Source organism: Eptesicus fuscus, chromosome 5, assembly GCF_027574615.1.
Source record: "Eptesicus fuscus isolate TK198812 chromosome 5, DD_ASM_mEF_20220401, whole genome shotgun sequence".
Lineage (NCBI taxonomy): Eukaryota > Metazoa > Chordata > Mammalia > Chiroptera > Vespertilionidae > Eptesicus > Eptesicus fuscus.
The window spans coordinates 102,509,666-102,526,285 of NC_072477.1; the positions used below are offsets into that span (position 1 = coordinate 102,509,666).

Genomic DNA, 16,620 nt, shown 5'->3' on the forward strand with positions numbered 1-16,620 from the left:
CTTTGGCTTTAATGGCCATACTCTTCTGGTTTTCTACCTCTCTCTACAGAAGCCTCTTCTCAATAATCAACATCTTCCACCAGCCCAGTCCACTCCCTGCCCTGAGCTGCCCTGTGTTTGAAGAATCCTCAGGACTCTGGCCTAGGCCTGCTCCTCTTCCCAGACCACCCTCCACTAGTACTGCCATGGTGTCAAGTATCAGCTTTCTGGCCAGCCCCTCCCCCTCCTCTGCCCATCAGGCACCTCCACTTGGGCAGACTGCAGACAAGTGAAAGTCAGATTCAACATATCATGTTTCTCCAAATATGACCCTCCTCCCGTGTTTTCTAGTCAGTGTATGACTATCCACCCAGTTGATCAGGTCAAAACTGTGAGAGTACTTCTTACTCTTCCTCCTTTCTCATTTTCTTACATCTAACCAAATAACCAACACCCCTAGATTCCTCCTGAGAAATATATATGGAATCTCTGTCCCCATAGCCACCACCATTTCTGGCCACGATTTTTACAATAGCTACCTAACAAAGTTCCTGGCATGCACTCTGGTTCAGCCCTTTAATTTATTCTACACACTGTAGTTACAGAAATCTTTTAATTTTCTAAAAAGTGTAAATATTATCAAGTCATTCTTTTGAATGGCTTTCAATTGGCCTTTTTTTCCAATATTAGGCCACTCTGCCTTTCAGGCCCATCCCGGCTCCTTCCTTCTACCCTTGGCAAATGTAGAGATTTCCACCATCTAAATAGTATTTTTCAAACTGTGTGTTACAACCCACTATTTGCAACTAGTAATACAAATTTTTAGTATTTTTTAAATGAATTACAGAATAATAATGGTAACAAATCCAGCAGCTATCATTTTACACGGTGCATTCTTTGTACCAGGAGGGGTTCTGAGGCGCTTTGTATATAGTAATTCACTGTAGCTTCCAAACAACCCTGAGAAGCAGGCACCATGACTACTTATACTTTACACCTGAGAAAAGTAAACAAAGGGATATTTGTTAACTTGCCCAAACACAAGGCTGATCAGCGTGCAGCGGGGATTTGGAGCCAGGTGACCTAACCTCAGAGTTCAGGCCCTTAACCAACCGCCTCTCAGCAATACCTATCAGAGTGCCTCATAGAGAGGAAGAACAAGCATTAACTTTGTGCAATGTTTTAGTTACTTGTGTATGTGTACATAGGGTTGCAAGGCGGAATAGATTTCTTACTGCAGATCATATCAAAAGCGTCTGAATACTCCTTTCCCCTAGAGCCCTCCTCAGACATAGAACTCAAAACACCTTCTGGGTCTCAGTTTCAACAGCAGCTTCCAGAGGGAGGCTGACTCTCCTAGTCTGGCCAAGGCCTTCACACAGCCATGACCACAGGCCCTTTCTCGGCACCTGCTTGCTGAGTTACACCCACCACTAAAGTCCGGTCACGTCGCACGAGGCCTAGCATTTAGTAGGCCTCTGCTAAATACTGGTAGAATGTGTAAATTAATGGTTTTACCTTACAATTACTAAAGAATCATATACATTCCACAACCGGAATTGAAAAAATTCTACCTACTCATTGCCAGAAACAATTTTTGCCAGGTGAACAGTAAAATCCTTAATTTACTTCACTGCCCAAGTGATTCTTCGTGTAAGGCACATGCATGTATATACCCCCTGTGTTTGTCTCCGAGTCACATAGACCTACAGTGGACAGGGGAACAGAAGCAGAGACTGCATATGGTAAGGAAATGAAACTGTTCCCGTGAGAGGTAACCAGGGCTAGAAGTCCACACCCTTCCCACAGCAGGTTACTGGCCTTTCCCACCAGAAGCACCGAGTGGCCAACACACTTATCAGCTTTACTTCACAAACTGTAGATTTCTTTGCCTCCAGATCTGCAGCTTTCACCCGCCAATTGGCAAAGGAGTAGTGCAAGCTAATCTTTAATAGGATACTTATCGTTAAGTGCCGAAATATGACTGCCCATCAGGAGGTTTACTACTCATTTATACTCACCTGGTGTTGAGACACAGCAGACCAAGTCTATGTCAGGGCAATAGCCTTTCCCCCAGTGTGTCTAGGACAATTCAGGTGTGCAGCAGAGAGCGTCCTGCATGGACGATTACCCGTGCCCCCCACTGTGCTCTAGAAAGAACACCAGAGGGAAATGTCCTTCCCGTGAGAGGTCCTATTGACAGCTGGCCTAAAGTTCACTGTCTTCTAGTTGTTTCACAATCAACCTATACTGAGGAAAAGTATGTAGATTCTATCACTTACTCAATATAAACAATGTTTTTATGACTATATTCTAAAAGGAAATAAAAAAGGAAGAAATGAAACCTGAAATTCTAGGAATTCAAAAGTAAACTAACTGGAAATGCTTTCCTCACGACTAAAATCAGTTATAAAAACAGAAGTTAGATAAGAAGTTATTTCCCTATAAGCAGCAGTGGAAATTCACCAAGCCCAGGTCTGAGGATCCCAGACAGACACGTGAGCAGAGGAGCCCTAGAGGCAGGCAACTCCTACTAAGCCCCAGAGTGAGCTGGCCTCAGAGTCATCTGTAGGGTCAGGCAGGTTTGCTGGTCTGGGCAACGCTGACAGGGTTCAAGGGCGAGGAGACACAAGAATCTCCAGAGGATTAGCAGGCAAAGCACAGACTTCCAACAAAGCCTGAGGAAAAGAAGCGTGGCCTCACAATTATTTTAATAGGGGACGATAAAAGTAACAGGAGCGGTGGAGCAGAGCTGAGGTACAAGAAGGTGTGTAGAAAGGGAAGGGAAGTGAGCTATCAAAACAGGCAAGGAGTAGAGCATTTACAACAGCCACCTGAGAAAAGAGCAGGAGGGATGCTAGACTTGGCTGTTTCATCTCCCTTAGGGTTCCTGATCCTGTCTAGGCAGGTCTGTCAATCAGTTGTTGGCGAGGGAATATGGCAGTTGGTAGTTTTAAAATTAACAGTAAAATCCCGAGTCCTTAGGAATGATTTTGGGACAAGAAAGGACTCAGACACAGAAAGCAACAGAAATTAAATAGGACAGGAACACAAACGAAAAGTCAGCTTCAAAGGACACCAACTTCCTCACTTCCCAGCTAGCAAGCAGGATCTATATTTTTCATAGCACACAGGAGCAATGCTGCCTCACATGCTTAACTACATAGCAACCTTGGCTTCCACACAGGTTTGGGAGCAGCAAAACACAGTTTAAGAGGCTAAGAAGGATCGGCTGTTTCAGCAGCGGGGGCCTGCACGTGTCTTAAAGGTGGACCAGTATTCCGAATCCAGAAGTGAGTTCAGTGTGGCTCACATGCAACCACTGTGTGAGCTTGGTAATTAGTTTACCTCTCTGAACCTTGTGTTCAGTTTCTTCATCCATAAAATGGGACTAAAAGAGCACCTACCCGAGGGATATTACATAGATTGATTATTACAAACAATAGTTTTAGCAGACTGTTCAGTAAGTGCCAACCAGCAGCCCTAGTATTGAGGGGAGTCATGGCATACTTTCTCCTTAGGGAAGACATAACGACCAGCAGTTACCCAAAACAATCAGAAAGGGGAACTGGAGTGATAATGTGTAACCTGAGAAGTCACCTGGAGGAGCAGACACTCTAGTACAGAAAGAAGGGACATTTTGCAGTTAGTTTGTGTCAGTTTAGTTCATTTCAAAGTCTCTATTTCTTTGTGTGGACAGAGAATGTAAAGTTATTCCTTTGTTTTCTTTTTTAAAGAACTGGAACTGTTAAATAACCAAAGAGAGAGAAATAATGTTTACAGAAGAAATGCAAGTTATAATATAAATATTATTGATGTTATGAAAGGAGAAGTTGAGGAGGTGAGGTTGTCTCCACCCCCAGTGAAGCCACACCTAATAATCAGGAGGATTCCGGGCCCCAGGTGCTCAGCAGTGCACGGGGCCGATGGGAGAAATGGGGAAGCTCCAGAGTACCAGCGAGGGTGAGCAGACTGCTAACTGCCCAGCCCAGCCTCCAGAGGAGGCTGATCACAAACCTGTGAAGAGTATAGTCAAGGTTCTGACTTTTTTCACCATCTCTGGAGTGGAGGCTGGCACTTTGAGGCTTACAAAGACATCAATAGGGCAATTTTAACATGTATTCTGGGCGTGACCACTCAACTATACAACTCGCAGCCTGAAGGATGGAAACTGCTTGAAATAAATTTAATTTGGATATCAAGATTTGCAAATCTGCTGTAATAGGAAATAATTAAATCATTTATGTTTACTAAAAGCCAAGAAAAAGGTAACTTCAACAACAAACCAAAGAACAAGCTGTGCATCTGTAGAGCAAGCATGTCAAACTCGCGGCCTGCATGGCCCACAACGAATATTCTTGTGGCTCAGCCAATATAACGGTACGTAAGAAACATTTTAATAAAAATTTTGTAACTTAGTTTTTACAATATACTGTTACACATAATCTACACTAATAAAAGAGAAAGATGCAAATTGACCGTACCTTCGTGACACCCACCAGCCAATCAAGAGTATGCAAATTAACCCAACAAAGATGGCGGGTTAATATGCATATGCAGGCACCGAGCAGCTGGGCATTCTGCATCGCCCCAGCCGCTCAGGGCCTCTGGGCAGCATGGGAAGGTGGGGCCGGAATGGAAAGAGGCAGCTCCAGGGCCTGAGTGGAAAGGCGGTGCCGACAGCCAGGGAAAGGAAGGCCCATTCTTGCATGAATCTTCATGCATCGGGCTTCTAGTTATTAATAACAAACTACAACATTTGCTAATGACTGATTACTATAATCGTGTTGCATTCATTTGCCTTTCACGTAGGCCATGTCATTAGTCTTATACTGAGTTGTTTAGTGTGCGCGCCAGGAAACATTTCACTTTCAGAAAACCAGAAAAAATTGGTTTATTTGTGTTATGCTTATTAATTTGTGTAGTTATTCAGTGTCAGGTAAGTTAATGTTCAAGAAAAAATATTAATTTTTATTAAAATGTTCTATTATTTTATGTTAACAACTAGAGGCCTGGTGCACAAAATTCGTGCATGGGTAGGGTCCCTAGGCCTGGCTGGCAATCAGGGCCAATCTGCAGGGCAACCAGCAGGGCGATCAGGGGGCCCCGGCTGGCACCCACCTTGGCTGGCCTGTTGCTGCCCACTTGCCAGCCCCGCCCTCTGCCACCGCCTCTGCTGGTCAGGACCTGTGGGCTGGGTGCAGCTCTTGCTTTGAGCATCTGCCCCTTGGTGGTCAGTGCATGTCACAGTGACTGGTTGTTCCGCCGGTTGTTCTGCCGTTCAGTCGATTTGCATATTAGACTTTTATTATATAGGATTACTCATTTATTTCAGCTCTTTGTATTCAACATGTCTCTATCAAAATAAACCTATGTTTCTATGAAAATTGAAACTTTTGTTTTTTTGTAGCCCACATAAGCTTAAACCTTGTTTATTTGGTCCATGTTAGCCTTTGAGTTTGACATGCTTGCTGTATAGCATGACAAGGCCTGCTCTCCAGGAGATCATTGTTCCTTAGTCAAGGCTGACTCTGGAAGTGCATCATCTTTCAAAGATGAGAACAAACACCAGCACTAGCACTGCCCAGGAGTGACAACTTGTCGTAACTTATGAAATTACACCAGGTAGAAATTCCTCATGTACAGTGCCGGAAACCAATTACTGTTTCACTAATAAGAGAAATGTGGACAGGAAGCCAGGAAGGCTGTCAACAACATTAATTGCTCTAACCACTCACCCTTCAGATTAAACATTGTTAGCTAAAGCAGCCTCCACCTCTGTTTATCTTGTATATATTTCTGTTATTTCCTGCCTAAGGTGTTTTCCCCATAGCCTCAATAAAAGGGATAGCAGGGCCAGAGCAGAGAGTAGTTCTCCCACTAGAGTTGGACTACCGCCTGGCCCCTCATATCGCCAAATTAAATTTCTTCTAGTCTCTTTTCATTTGTGTGCGGCCCTTCTCCAGAACTCGAACCCTGAACCGGAACCCTGGACCACGCGGGATGTGGAAAGGGGATCCCACATCTGGCGCTTACTGAGGGACTTCTGGAGGAGAAGGTATTTTTCGCCTAAGAGTGAAGGAAGGAAAAAAATTACACCGAGAAAAGGTGTGGAAAATTCACCGGAAAAAGGTGAGGGAAGTTCACCGCACACAAAAGCCCACGGCCAGCTGCAGAGTCATGAACTGTAAGTATGTTGGGAATGTCTTTTTCAGCCAGGCTAATGGGGAAGAATTAGGTTTTAAATATAAAGTAAACTTTATTATTAGAATTTTTGTTTGAATGCTTAAAGAATGTGGTTTTTTGTTCAAATTAAAATCTTAGTTTGTATTTGGAATTTAAAATCTGTAATGAGAAATGAAACTCCACTGCTGAAACCGCTTCTGGTGCGGAGAAATTCAAAGGTGGCAGGAGAGGGCAAGGCTATCTCCTCACCCGCAATAAGGTTACTCAATGCTTTGCTTAAAAATTATAAAAGAATTCACAGAGAAGTGCAAATCTTGGCCAAATTGGGTGTTAGTTATTACTTTGGAAAGCGAAAAAGAAAGAAAAAGTTTGAGATCTGTCTTTATCTATTAAGCATGAAAAAATGTGTGGCCAAATCTGTTGCTGATGCTTCCCCCAAGTAAGCAGGATGTGGGGAAGGAAAGGGAGACATGTGGAGATCCAATATGGAAGCCCACTGTCCCAGTATGCTAAGGAATGTGGTAATTTGCATTTGAATGGCTACAAACTTCAAAACATTTCTTTTTGAAGTTTGCTTAATTATATAAATAATAAAGTTAAAGGTTTAGATATTTTGAAATGACAAAATGCTAAATATTTGACTGGCCAGCTCTAAAAGTTTAAATTTGATATATTAAGATAATTATAAAAAATATTATAATCTTTAAATCATATATGGATATATATATATATTTGATGGGTTTTTTTCCATGTTAAAATTTCAAGGTCTTAACAGAGATGATTCTTGGAAAGCTCCAAGGGCCCAGAGTAATACAAGAAATTTATTCTCTCTTCTTAAAGGAAATCTTTTAAAAACAGATCTAATATATTGAAATTGCATGGAAAGCCTTATCAAATAAAAATTAATAAATATACTTTAAATGTTATGAAGGTTTTTGGCCCCAAAAAGGGAAAAACGAAGTAACTAAATATTATAGTTTGAAATTGAATTGTCATGGCCCTAGAGCAAAGAATATCCTTACATGATATTATTCTACAATGTCATTATAATTTTTGATATTTTACAACAGCATATACCAAACAAACTTACAAACTAATTCTTTGAATGTTTGGCAGCAATTTAAAAGCACATGAAAGGATTTAATCCCTTCCACGGTGTGGAAGGCCCCCTGGGAAGGCACTTGAGCATTCCATATTGGCCCTTCTTGCCCTTTTTGCCAAGAGGGACCCTCTTCTCACAATCCAATTGCCCACAGCTGTTGCCTGAACTCTCTGTTCCTGCTGAGGTTGAAGCCTCATGGTGGCTAGTACCATGGATCTGTCTCTCACACAATGGTGTGAGCTGGGCCCTCGCTGGAGAAGAAACCTGGGTTACCCAAGATATGTGATCAATGCCGGGGCCCCGCCAGCAGGTGAGGGGATCCCAAGGCAGGTACTGGGCATGGAGGCCACAGGAGCATAGGCTACCAAGGAGACAAAACTGAACCTCACCTCACCCTGCTTGGCCCCGGAGGATGGCTGGTTAGCCAGAGACGGGTAAGATTCCTCAAGGAAGGAACAACCTAAGACAGGCACAGTCGCAGAGGGGCCATCAGGAGAGAACTTGGGGATCAACAGAGGTGGGGCACAGACCCTTACCCCCCCAACATTGCAGGGGCCTGAACCCTAGCCCCTTCTGAGAGAGGTCTCCTGCCCCCATGGCTGCTTCGTGCTTCCCATGCCCAGCTCAGATCGGGACCCAGGGAACAGACAGAGACTTGTCCAGCTCAGATCAGGACCCAGGCAACAGAGACTTGGCTGACAGCAGCAGCCCTATATCTAAATCCACTCTAATACCAGGAATGCTTAGAGCCTTCTCAAGGATGCAAATAATCCTTTGCATTAATATTTACAGAGTAAACTAAGATTGTTGTTAGAGTATTAAATTTGACAGTAAAATAGTAGTCAAGTTTTCAGATTAATTTAAATTGGCTAATTAAAATAAGTGAATATTCAAGAAAATTTAATTATACTGGACAAAAAGCTGTTTCTAAAGTATTAACTAAAATTTCTATTGGTAGTTCATTTCATGGTAAAATTGCTTAATATGTAATGAACCTAAAAGCAGTCATATTTTTGTGCAAAAATATTAAAATTTAAAGTGATCAAGACTGCATTATAAAAATTTTCCAAAAGCCTCCTAATAAATCAAAAAAAGGGGGGATAGTGGAAAAATATTATGTAAGGAAAAATATCCAGAAAAATTTTTTACTTTGAAAACTAATTTTCATTTGTAATACTAAGAGCAGGACACCTATGAAAAAACACACATGGTGTCAGAATAAGCCAAAGGAAAATTGTTTGGGCAAAAATAAAAAGGATCCCAAGTAAAATTTATAGAAAAGATTCCTTTATTAACTTTTGGTCGAGAATATGTTTGTATATTTTCAGAAAACAACTCCAAGACCATGTGGATTCCTGCAACAGAGAGGAATTGACAGGAATGCTCCAGCCATGAAGACAAGAGGAAAAACAATCCAGAGATGGAAGATGCTGAAGACGCCTTGCCATGCTAGCAGTCAGCAGCTGTGCCTCGCTGCAGGTTGCCCAGGACCAAACCAGAGGTCGAACCTGCATTACCACCATTTGTCCACCATCCAGATACCATTGCTGACATGTACTCAAAAAACTGTTGGATATTGAAACTGGAACTCAAAAACTGTTGGCCCAGAAAGAAACTTACTTGCAGACTGATTTCATTTGACTCTCAGCATAGCCATTGTTGCTTGTCTCATTTTTTGTTCTTACATGTTTGTTTCTAGTCTGCAGATGCAAGATTTTTTAGGGAAAGAAAACGGGGGAGATGCCGGAAACCAATTACTGTTTCACTAATAAGAGAGATGTGGACAGGAAGCCAGGAAGGCTGTCAACATTAAATTGCTCTAACCACTCACCCTTCAGATTAAACATTGTTAGCTGAAGCAGCCTCCACCTCTGTTTATCTTGTATATATTTCTGTTATTTCCTGCCTAAGGTGTTTTCCCCATAGCCTTAATAAAAGGGATAGCAGGGCCAGAGCAGAGAGTAGTTCTCCCGCTAGAGTTGGACTACCACCTGGCCCCTCATATCGCCAAATTAAATTTCTTCTAGTCTCTTTTCATTTGTGTGCGGCCCTTCTCCAGAACTCGAACCCTGAACCGGAACCCTGGACCACACGGGACGTGGAAAGGGGATCCCATAGTACAAGACCCCTCACTCTAGAAATTTTATTTATTTATTTGTTTGCTTAAACAACACTTATCTTAGTCTGAATTTCATGAGAAAGCAATCCTGAGATAGAGACTCAGGACAGGGGTTTTATGAAAGCTGCAAGAATCACGGTAGGGAAGTGGAGATGTGACAGAAGGGCAGAAAGGCAACCCAGAGGAAGAGTTCTCAAGCCAGCTACTACTGTGGGCCAGGAGAGCTCAATCCCACAGGCCAGCTCTTAACCTGTAACATGCACAGACATATCCAGGGCTGTTAAACTGTAGGTTCTGGGGTCAGTAGGTCTGGAGAGGGGCTTTCGATTCTTCACCTCTGACAGGCTCTAGGTCCTTCCATGTTGCTAGTCTAAGGACCCACTTTCAGGGCTAAGGGTATAGACCAGTGGTTCTCAACCTTTCTAATGCCACGACCCTTTAATACAGTTCCTCATGTTGTGGTGACCCCCAACCATAAAGTTATTTTCGTTGCTACTTCATGACTGTAATTTTGCTACTGTTAATGAATCGTAATGTAAATATCTGTGTTTTCCGATGGTCTTAGGTTCTACAGCAGCGTTTCTCAACCTGTGAAAGGGGTCGCGACCCACAGGTTGAGAACCGCTAGCAGGGTCGCCTAAGACCATTGAAAAACACAGATATTTACATTACGATTCATAACAGTAGCAAAATTACAGTTATGAAGTAGCAATGAAAATAATTTTATGGTTGGGGGTCACCACAACATGAGAAACTGTATTAAAGGGTCGCGGCATTAGAAAGGTTGAGAACCACTGGTATAGACTGAAGCCCTAGCATTATATTCTTAGGGGCCACAGGGACTGGAGTAAGTACCTGGTTTTACACTGGTTTTCTTGGGTCATTGGTTGAGGACTGCTCTGTAAAGGTGTCATCCCCAGGCATACTGGTAGTCCTGCACAGAGAAGCAGAGCTTCCTTCCAAGGCTCCAGAAAGTCCTTGGGCACAGAAGCAGAAACTGGCCACTGGAAGTTGGGGGATGCACTGAAGGGGTGCCGGTGACTTGGCATCTGTTGCACTACTGGGCATTGACTATGCACCAGGCAGTCTGCTATGGATACAGTAGGGGAAAAAGGGTTAACAAGCCCTGCCACTCTTGACTTACTATTAACCCAAGTCAGGGGGATATAAGTGTATGTTACGTGGTAATGAATGCAGAGGAGACAAACAATGCCAAAAAGTGGGGGCAGGAAGTATCAAAGTGGGAGGGAGCAAAGTCCGTGATGTTGGCTTGACCTCCGAAAGGCTGACATTTGAGTAAAGATGTTAAAGGCACAAGAGAGAACCTGTGGTTATCTGAGAAAAGATTATTCTTGGCAGACAGTAAGCAAGGACAAAGTCTATGGTGTACCTGACAGATTCAGAAAAGAGGAAGCTAGTGTAGCTAGAGTGAAGTCAGCTAAGGAAAGAGTAGAAGGAATGAGGTCAGAGAGAGTGGGGGCAAGTCCTATAGTGTACAACAGGTGACTCTAAATATTTCAACTTTTACTCTGACTCAGAAAGCTACTAGGGAGTTGAAGAGAGCGGGGAAGTAATGTGACCTCTAGCTGTCGTGTTAAGGTTCTTTTAGAAATCAGGGAAAGTAAGGACGATGAGGGCTTCGTCAATGGTGGCAGCAGTGGGGGCACGAAAGTGCTAAGATCGGAGATATGTGCTGAAACCAGGTCAAATGGGCTTTGGCCTTTGAGCATTAATAAATTAAATGTGGGGTGTAAGTGAAAACTAGGAGTCAAGGATTACTCCAAGGTTTTGGACCTAACCAACTGAAAACACAGCTGCCTTTTTCTGAGAAAGGGAAGACTGACAGGCGTTTGGGGGAAAAATGTCTGGAACTGAGCTGAGAGCATATTAAGTTCCAGATGCCTGGTTGACATATGAGCAAATATATCAAGAAGACGGTTGGACCTCCAAATCTAGAGTTCACAGTGGATACCCAAAGGGGAGTCATCTGTGTATAAGCTGTATTTAGAGCCCTGAGGCTTTGTTTCCTAGGAATAAAAAAATTCTGTGTTACTGAAAGGAGAAAAAGAGGCACTCCAATATCAGGAGAACAGAGATAGACACAGAATTGGCAAAGGAGACAAAACAGTGTGCAGAGAGGAAGAAGGAAAAACAGCAAGGTTGATCTCCAAGGAAAGCAAGAGCTGATGTGCCAATTGCACCTGCAGTCCCGGGGCTGAGGATGTACAGGGAAGACTCACCCATGAAGGGGCCATGGGTGAACTAGATGAGAACAGGTTTTATGGAACCATGGAGGATGAAAGTTTCATTGCAGGGAGTTTAAGAGAGAACTGGAAATGAAGACAACAAGTACAAATGTATCCAAAGGTTTGCTCTGAAGAGTGGAAGAGAAAATGAGGTAGCAGTTGAAAGGGTAGGTAGGGGAAGAGAGACTTTTCTCTGAGATGGAGGAAATAACAGCTGAGTGTAGGACAACGTGAAAATAGTCCAGTAGAGAAGGGCAATCCCTGATGATGTGGTAGAGAGAAGAATGAACTGTAGATAGGCAAAAAAGGATCAGAATGGGTTTGGGGGCATGGCCTTAGCATAAAGCAGAAATTTTCAATTGGTGCACCACAAGAATTTTTAAAGCGTGCAATACCTAACTATTTAGTCAGGGGCACTGACCTCTTTTCCCTTAGATTGTCAAATAAAAAATGATAACAGCCAGCATAACAACAGCTGTCCAGTGTGAATGAATCAAAATTATACCTATTTTTTGTCAGATTGACAAAAAATATGTAGTTTTGGTATGTCACAGGATTTTAGTAGTTAGTCTATGTGTGCCATGAGATAAAAAAGGTTGAAAATTGCTGGCCTAAAGCATGGGTGGGTCACCCATTTATAATAATAAAAGGGTAATATGCTAATTAGACCGGACGTCTTCTGGACATCATTCCGGATGTCCTTCCTGATGAAGCGGGGGGGGGGGGGGGGGGGAGGGGCCTGGAAGGAAGCCAGCCCAGGTCCCAGGTGGCTGCCAGCAGCCAGAGGAGGGAAGCCCGGGTCCCGGGTACCAGAGGGAAGCCAGTGCCAGCAGCCAGGGGAAGGAAGGCCTACTCTTGCCCAAATTTTCATGCATCAGGCCTCTAGTCCTAAAATAAAATGTTAAGCAGAAATGTTAACAGAAGACATGGTTATTTTGCTAATATGAAATTTATTCCAATTTGTCTTCTGTTTCTAAATTGGCTATTATTAAAGATAGGTCAAAAGAAAACCATCTTACATTTAATTATGAAAGAGGTCACTTCCCCAGTGAATTATTTAAAAAACTATTTGGAAGGATCAAACAATTACCTTTATATAATAATTTGTGGTATGATAAAAATACATTTAGAAATAACATGTACTTGATCCATTATTTGTAATGTAAAAGATATAGAACTTCTAATGGTAACAAATAAAAAAACATCAGATATAATATTGCCAATATATGTTGTGGTAAATGTCATTAGCCAAGCCTGTTTCTAGTACATTTTTCAATGGTGTGATAGTATTTATTTACCCTGTGCTATTAGAGAGTGAATAGTCACTAGCCTTCAATTTTAATATCAATTGCAAAAAAAAAAAAAAAAAAAGGAATTCCATTTTTTACCCAGTCTGAAATTGAAATTGACTTAGCATCTCAGAACTGTCAAAAATTTCTTTTACAAAAAGATTTGCTTTGCAGAGACTATAAAGTAGGTGTCATTCATGATACTTGCATTCTATATTCATGCTGCAGGTCTATGGAAAAGAAATGTTAAAAAGTGCCAGGAAGGCCTCAGAAAGGACTAGCTGTCATGCTCTGTGCCCCTCTGGCTCCCTTTGCAGTCAGCTTCAGAGCTGTAGATGTCAGAGGCTCTCTACTTACAACTGCCAACAAGAAAAAGAATACTTGAAGAGTAGGATATCAGCTACCCTAGAACTTGTCTTTGCTAACAGGTCAGGCTGACACTTATTTTCCTGTGTTAAAAACAGGAACCTCTGTTTACATTCAAATTAAAAGAAGCATACAGTAAGTACTTGGGATTTACAAATTTGGAACTTATTCCAAGGAAACTTCCCAATAGGTGTACTTATAGAACAATATATGTTCTATTCCAGATGAAATAAGAAAACAAGTAAGATTATGCAGAATCATTCCCTTTAAGTTCAGTCTTTGCCATGACACAGTATTGCTCCTGTACCTCATTTGGATGATTTAAACTGCATTCCCTAAATCCCCAGCAGGTTGTACCAGATGCCATTTGATTTTACCAACATGAAACTGGTCACATTAATTCACAAGGCCCAAGGCATACAAAACTACAAGTCCCAACACTTCTGACACAAACAAATAAACCCTGTTTTGTGTGTGTTCTTCCTATAATATAGGTAAATTCCACTTGGCAGAGTGCGGGCGAAGGTGGCGTGGCAAGCTCTACTATGTCTGCAGAGTGAAATCCTTCTCATGGCACACAACCCAGTTCTCCAATACCCTTTTATTAAATGTTTTTTTTTTTCATCATCACATTCATTTCTAAGTGGAATGCAGTAACCATAAGGTTTTCAGAGAAACAGAGCTTGCTAAATGCAGTCTGTGTGTGAAATCCTGAGGGGCCATGAAAAACAAAGCCTTCTTCCCAGTAGAAAGCTTCATTCTAACTAAGGCCCCTGTGATCCACCTGGGCCGGCACTGGGATCTGTGATTGGAGCACTTCCCCAGGCAGACTCTCCAGAAACATTTCTATAAAAGTGTGTGCGCCCCCATTCCCTATGGTCTCAGCAAACCTCAGGATTACTGGTCAAAGTATCTCCACTTTTCCCATTGGAAGTACTTGCTGGTTCAGCCATCCCTGAACACAGATATTTTCTTAACCCTTCATTTTTTTAATCTAAATTCTGAAACCCATGAAGGCACTTTTCTTTGCCCAAAAGTCACTTTCTACCTGGCGCACTTGGTCATCAACTGATGAGTGACTATCCCAATGGACACACCTCCTCGCCCTTGAACTGTTCATCCGCTGCCTGCCTGTGTCCCTACCGCTGACCTACATAATGAAACCAAATTAGTACATTACATACACTTGAAAGCATTGATTTTCACATCTGATTGGTGTGTGCTGATGATTTCTGAATACGCCAGCAGCTAGGACTGGTTTTCCATAAAAATGATAGGAAAAAACACTTCTTTGCCTTTCCAAGCAGTGATTTAAACACCAAGATTGAAATCAGAATAAAGAAGTTCCAAATTGATTAATATGGAAATTACTAAGCCATCAAAACTGCTGATGTCGTAAACAAAATTTGTCAACAGCCACTAAGAATTCATTAAAAGTAAATTTATTGTTTAAAAACAACTGTGCAACATGTGCTTTTCAAGCCATTTTTGAATCTGGTTTGTTGTTCATCTCTTCTCAGGCTTCAGTTTGGCAAGGCTGAACGAGAAACACGGTACAGACACACAGTTAGTACGCACAAGGGAAGAGGCAATAATAAATTGTGTTTGCTATTCTCTCAACAGTCTAAAAGGTATAATCCAACTACAACATTAACTTTTTTTAAACATATTTTTTAATTTATTTCAGAGAGGAAGGGAGAGAGAGAGAGAAACATCAGGGCATGTGCCCTGACCGGGAATCAAACAGTGACTTCCTGGTTCATAGGTTGATGTTCAGGCACTGAGCCAATACCAGCTGGCACATTAACTGTTAAAATCTGATCATGTTCACTGTGTTCGGAAAACAATTACATTCTAAGCCAAACAAGGTTTCAAACTAAATGACCTATTTCTTCTTACAGAACTGAATAAACAATGCCGCAGGGACTCAGGTCATCATTTTAAATGTAATTGGAGGATTCTATTTTAATAATAGGAATATTGCAACATTACTTTTGCTTGAGCTTCCATTGAGATAGGGTCTAGGCTACTACACAAGGACAACAGCACAAATAGCCTGATACGTGCACAGTAAGGTCAGCTGTAAGAACCTTCAGTGCATGCAATTATAGGACATTCAAATGATAGTAATTCTTGAGTTTTCAAGAAAAGCAATATCAAATTGCACTTACTCCAGGGCTGAAGAAAAGTATTTTTAAATGCTTAATATCTTGCTGATTATTCAAGTTGGAGATAGAAACTGAGGCAAAAACATGTTGCTTGATAATGCTGTTATTGGAGGTCAAGGTTTGATTCTCAGTCAGGGCACATGCCCGGGTTGCAGACTTGATCCCTAGTGTGGGGCATCCAAGAGGCAGCCAATCAATGATTTCTCTCATCATTGTTATTTCTATCTCTCTCTCCCTTCTTCTCTAAAAGTCAATTTAAAAAATAATAATGCTGTTATTTTCATTTTAAAATGAACACATTTAAAACATTACACAATAGATATCTGTCCCTCTTTGGTGCCAATCTCATACAATTGCAGAATTCTCAGAAATGTTTTAGAGTATTAAATTTGTATAGTCAAACATCTGAGAATCAAACATATATAGACTCAAAAGTTCAGCCGGTCCCCCTACTCTGCACTTTGCACTCAGAATGATTGCATTAACAAGTCATGTTACCTGTTCAGTAAGTACACACAGCTTTCTGAGCTACAAAGCCTCTTTAATTAAGGCAATAGGAGCTCCTTATATGCAAAAGAAGATGTACATTCAAGGAGAAATTCATACAAACATGACACACTTTATATTTGTTGATTCCTTATAGATTTAAAACTTGCATTAAGACAACTTTGCACTTCATGTACTCCATAATTTATAGACAGAATTCATATGACACAATATTCTTTCCTAGAGTTATCAATAATTAAATCATTTTTGCCCCGGCCATATGACTCAATGGGTTGGAATGTTGTCTTGTACACCAAAAGGTCAGGGGTTTGATTCCCAGTCAGGGCACCTCGGTTGCCAGTTCAATCCCTGGTCAGGGCATGTATAGGAGGCAATCAATCAATGTTTATCTCTGTCTCCTCTATCATCAATAAAAACATATCCTCAGGTAAAGATGAAAAAAATGTTTTAGACTAAAAAAAAAAAATTAAATCATTTTTGTGGCTATCATTCAGTGTGTGAAACAGAAAACAACGTCATTTGTATATACCAATGAATTAAAATATCTGCTCAATGTTCCATAGCTTTCTCTTGTAGAGTTTTAAAAATATGGTCCATCTATTAGGCCCTCATCAAATTTAACAAAAAATCACATACACCCTATAGGGGTAGGAATAGA

At 41.5% G+C, this 16,620-nt stretch overlaps 1 protein-coding gene across 18 annotated transcripts in view; it reads right to left on the reverse strand.

Moving 5' to 3' along the window:
- PARD3 (par-3 family cell polarity regulator) overlaps positions 1 to 16,620 on the reverse strand; it is a 699,476-nt gene that overhangs the window by 223,209 nt on the left and 459,647 nt on the right. For 3 of the 18 annotated variants that reach the window (XM_054716639.1, XM_054716638.1, XM_008156283.3), the window contains exon 21: positions 14,714 to 14,824. The exons of the other annotated variants lie outside the window; for them this stretch is intronic. In XM_054716639.1, coding sequence (XP_054572614.1) covers positions 14,794 to 14,824 — 31 coding nt within the window. In that variant the 3' untranslated portion in view covers positions 14,714 to 14,793. Of the gene's footprint in view, positions 1 to 14,713; positions 14,825 to 16,620 lie in introns of those variants that run through there. 18 annotated transcript variants of the gene reach the window in all.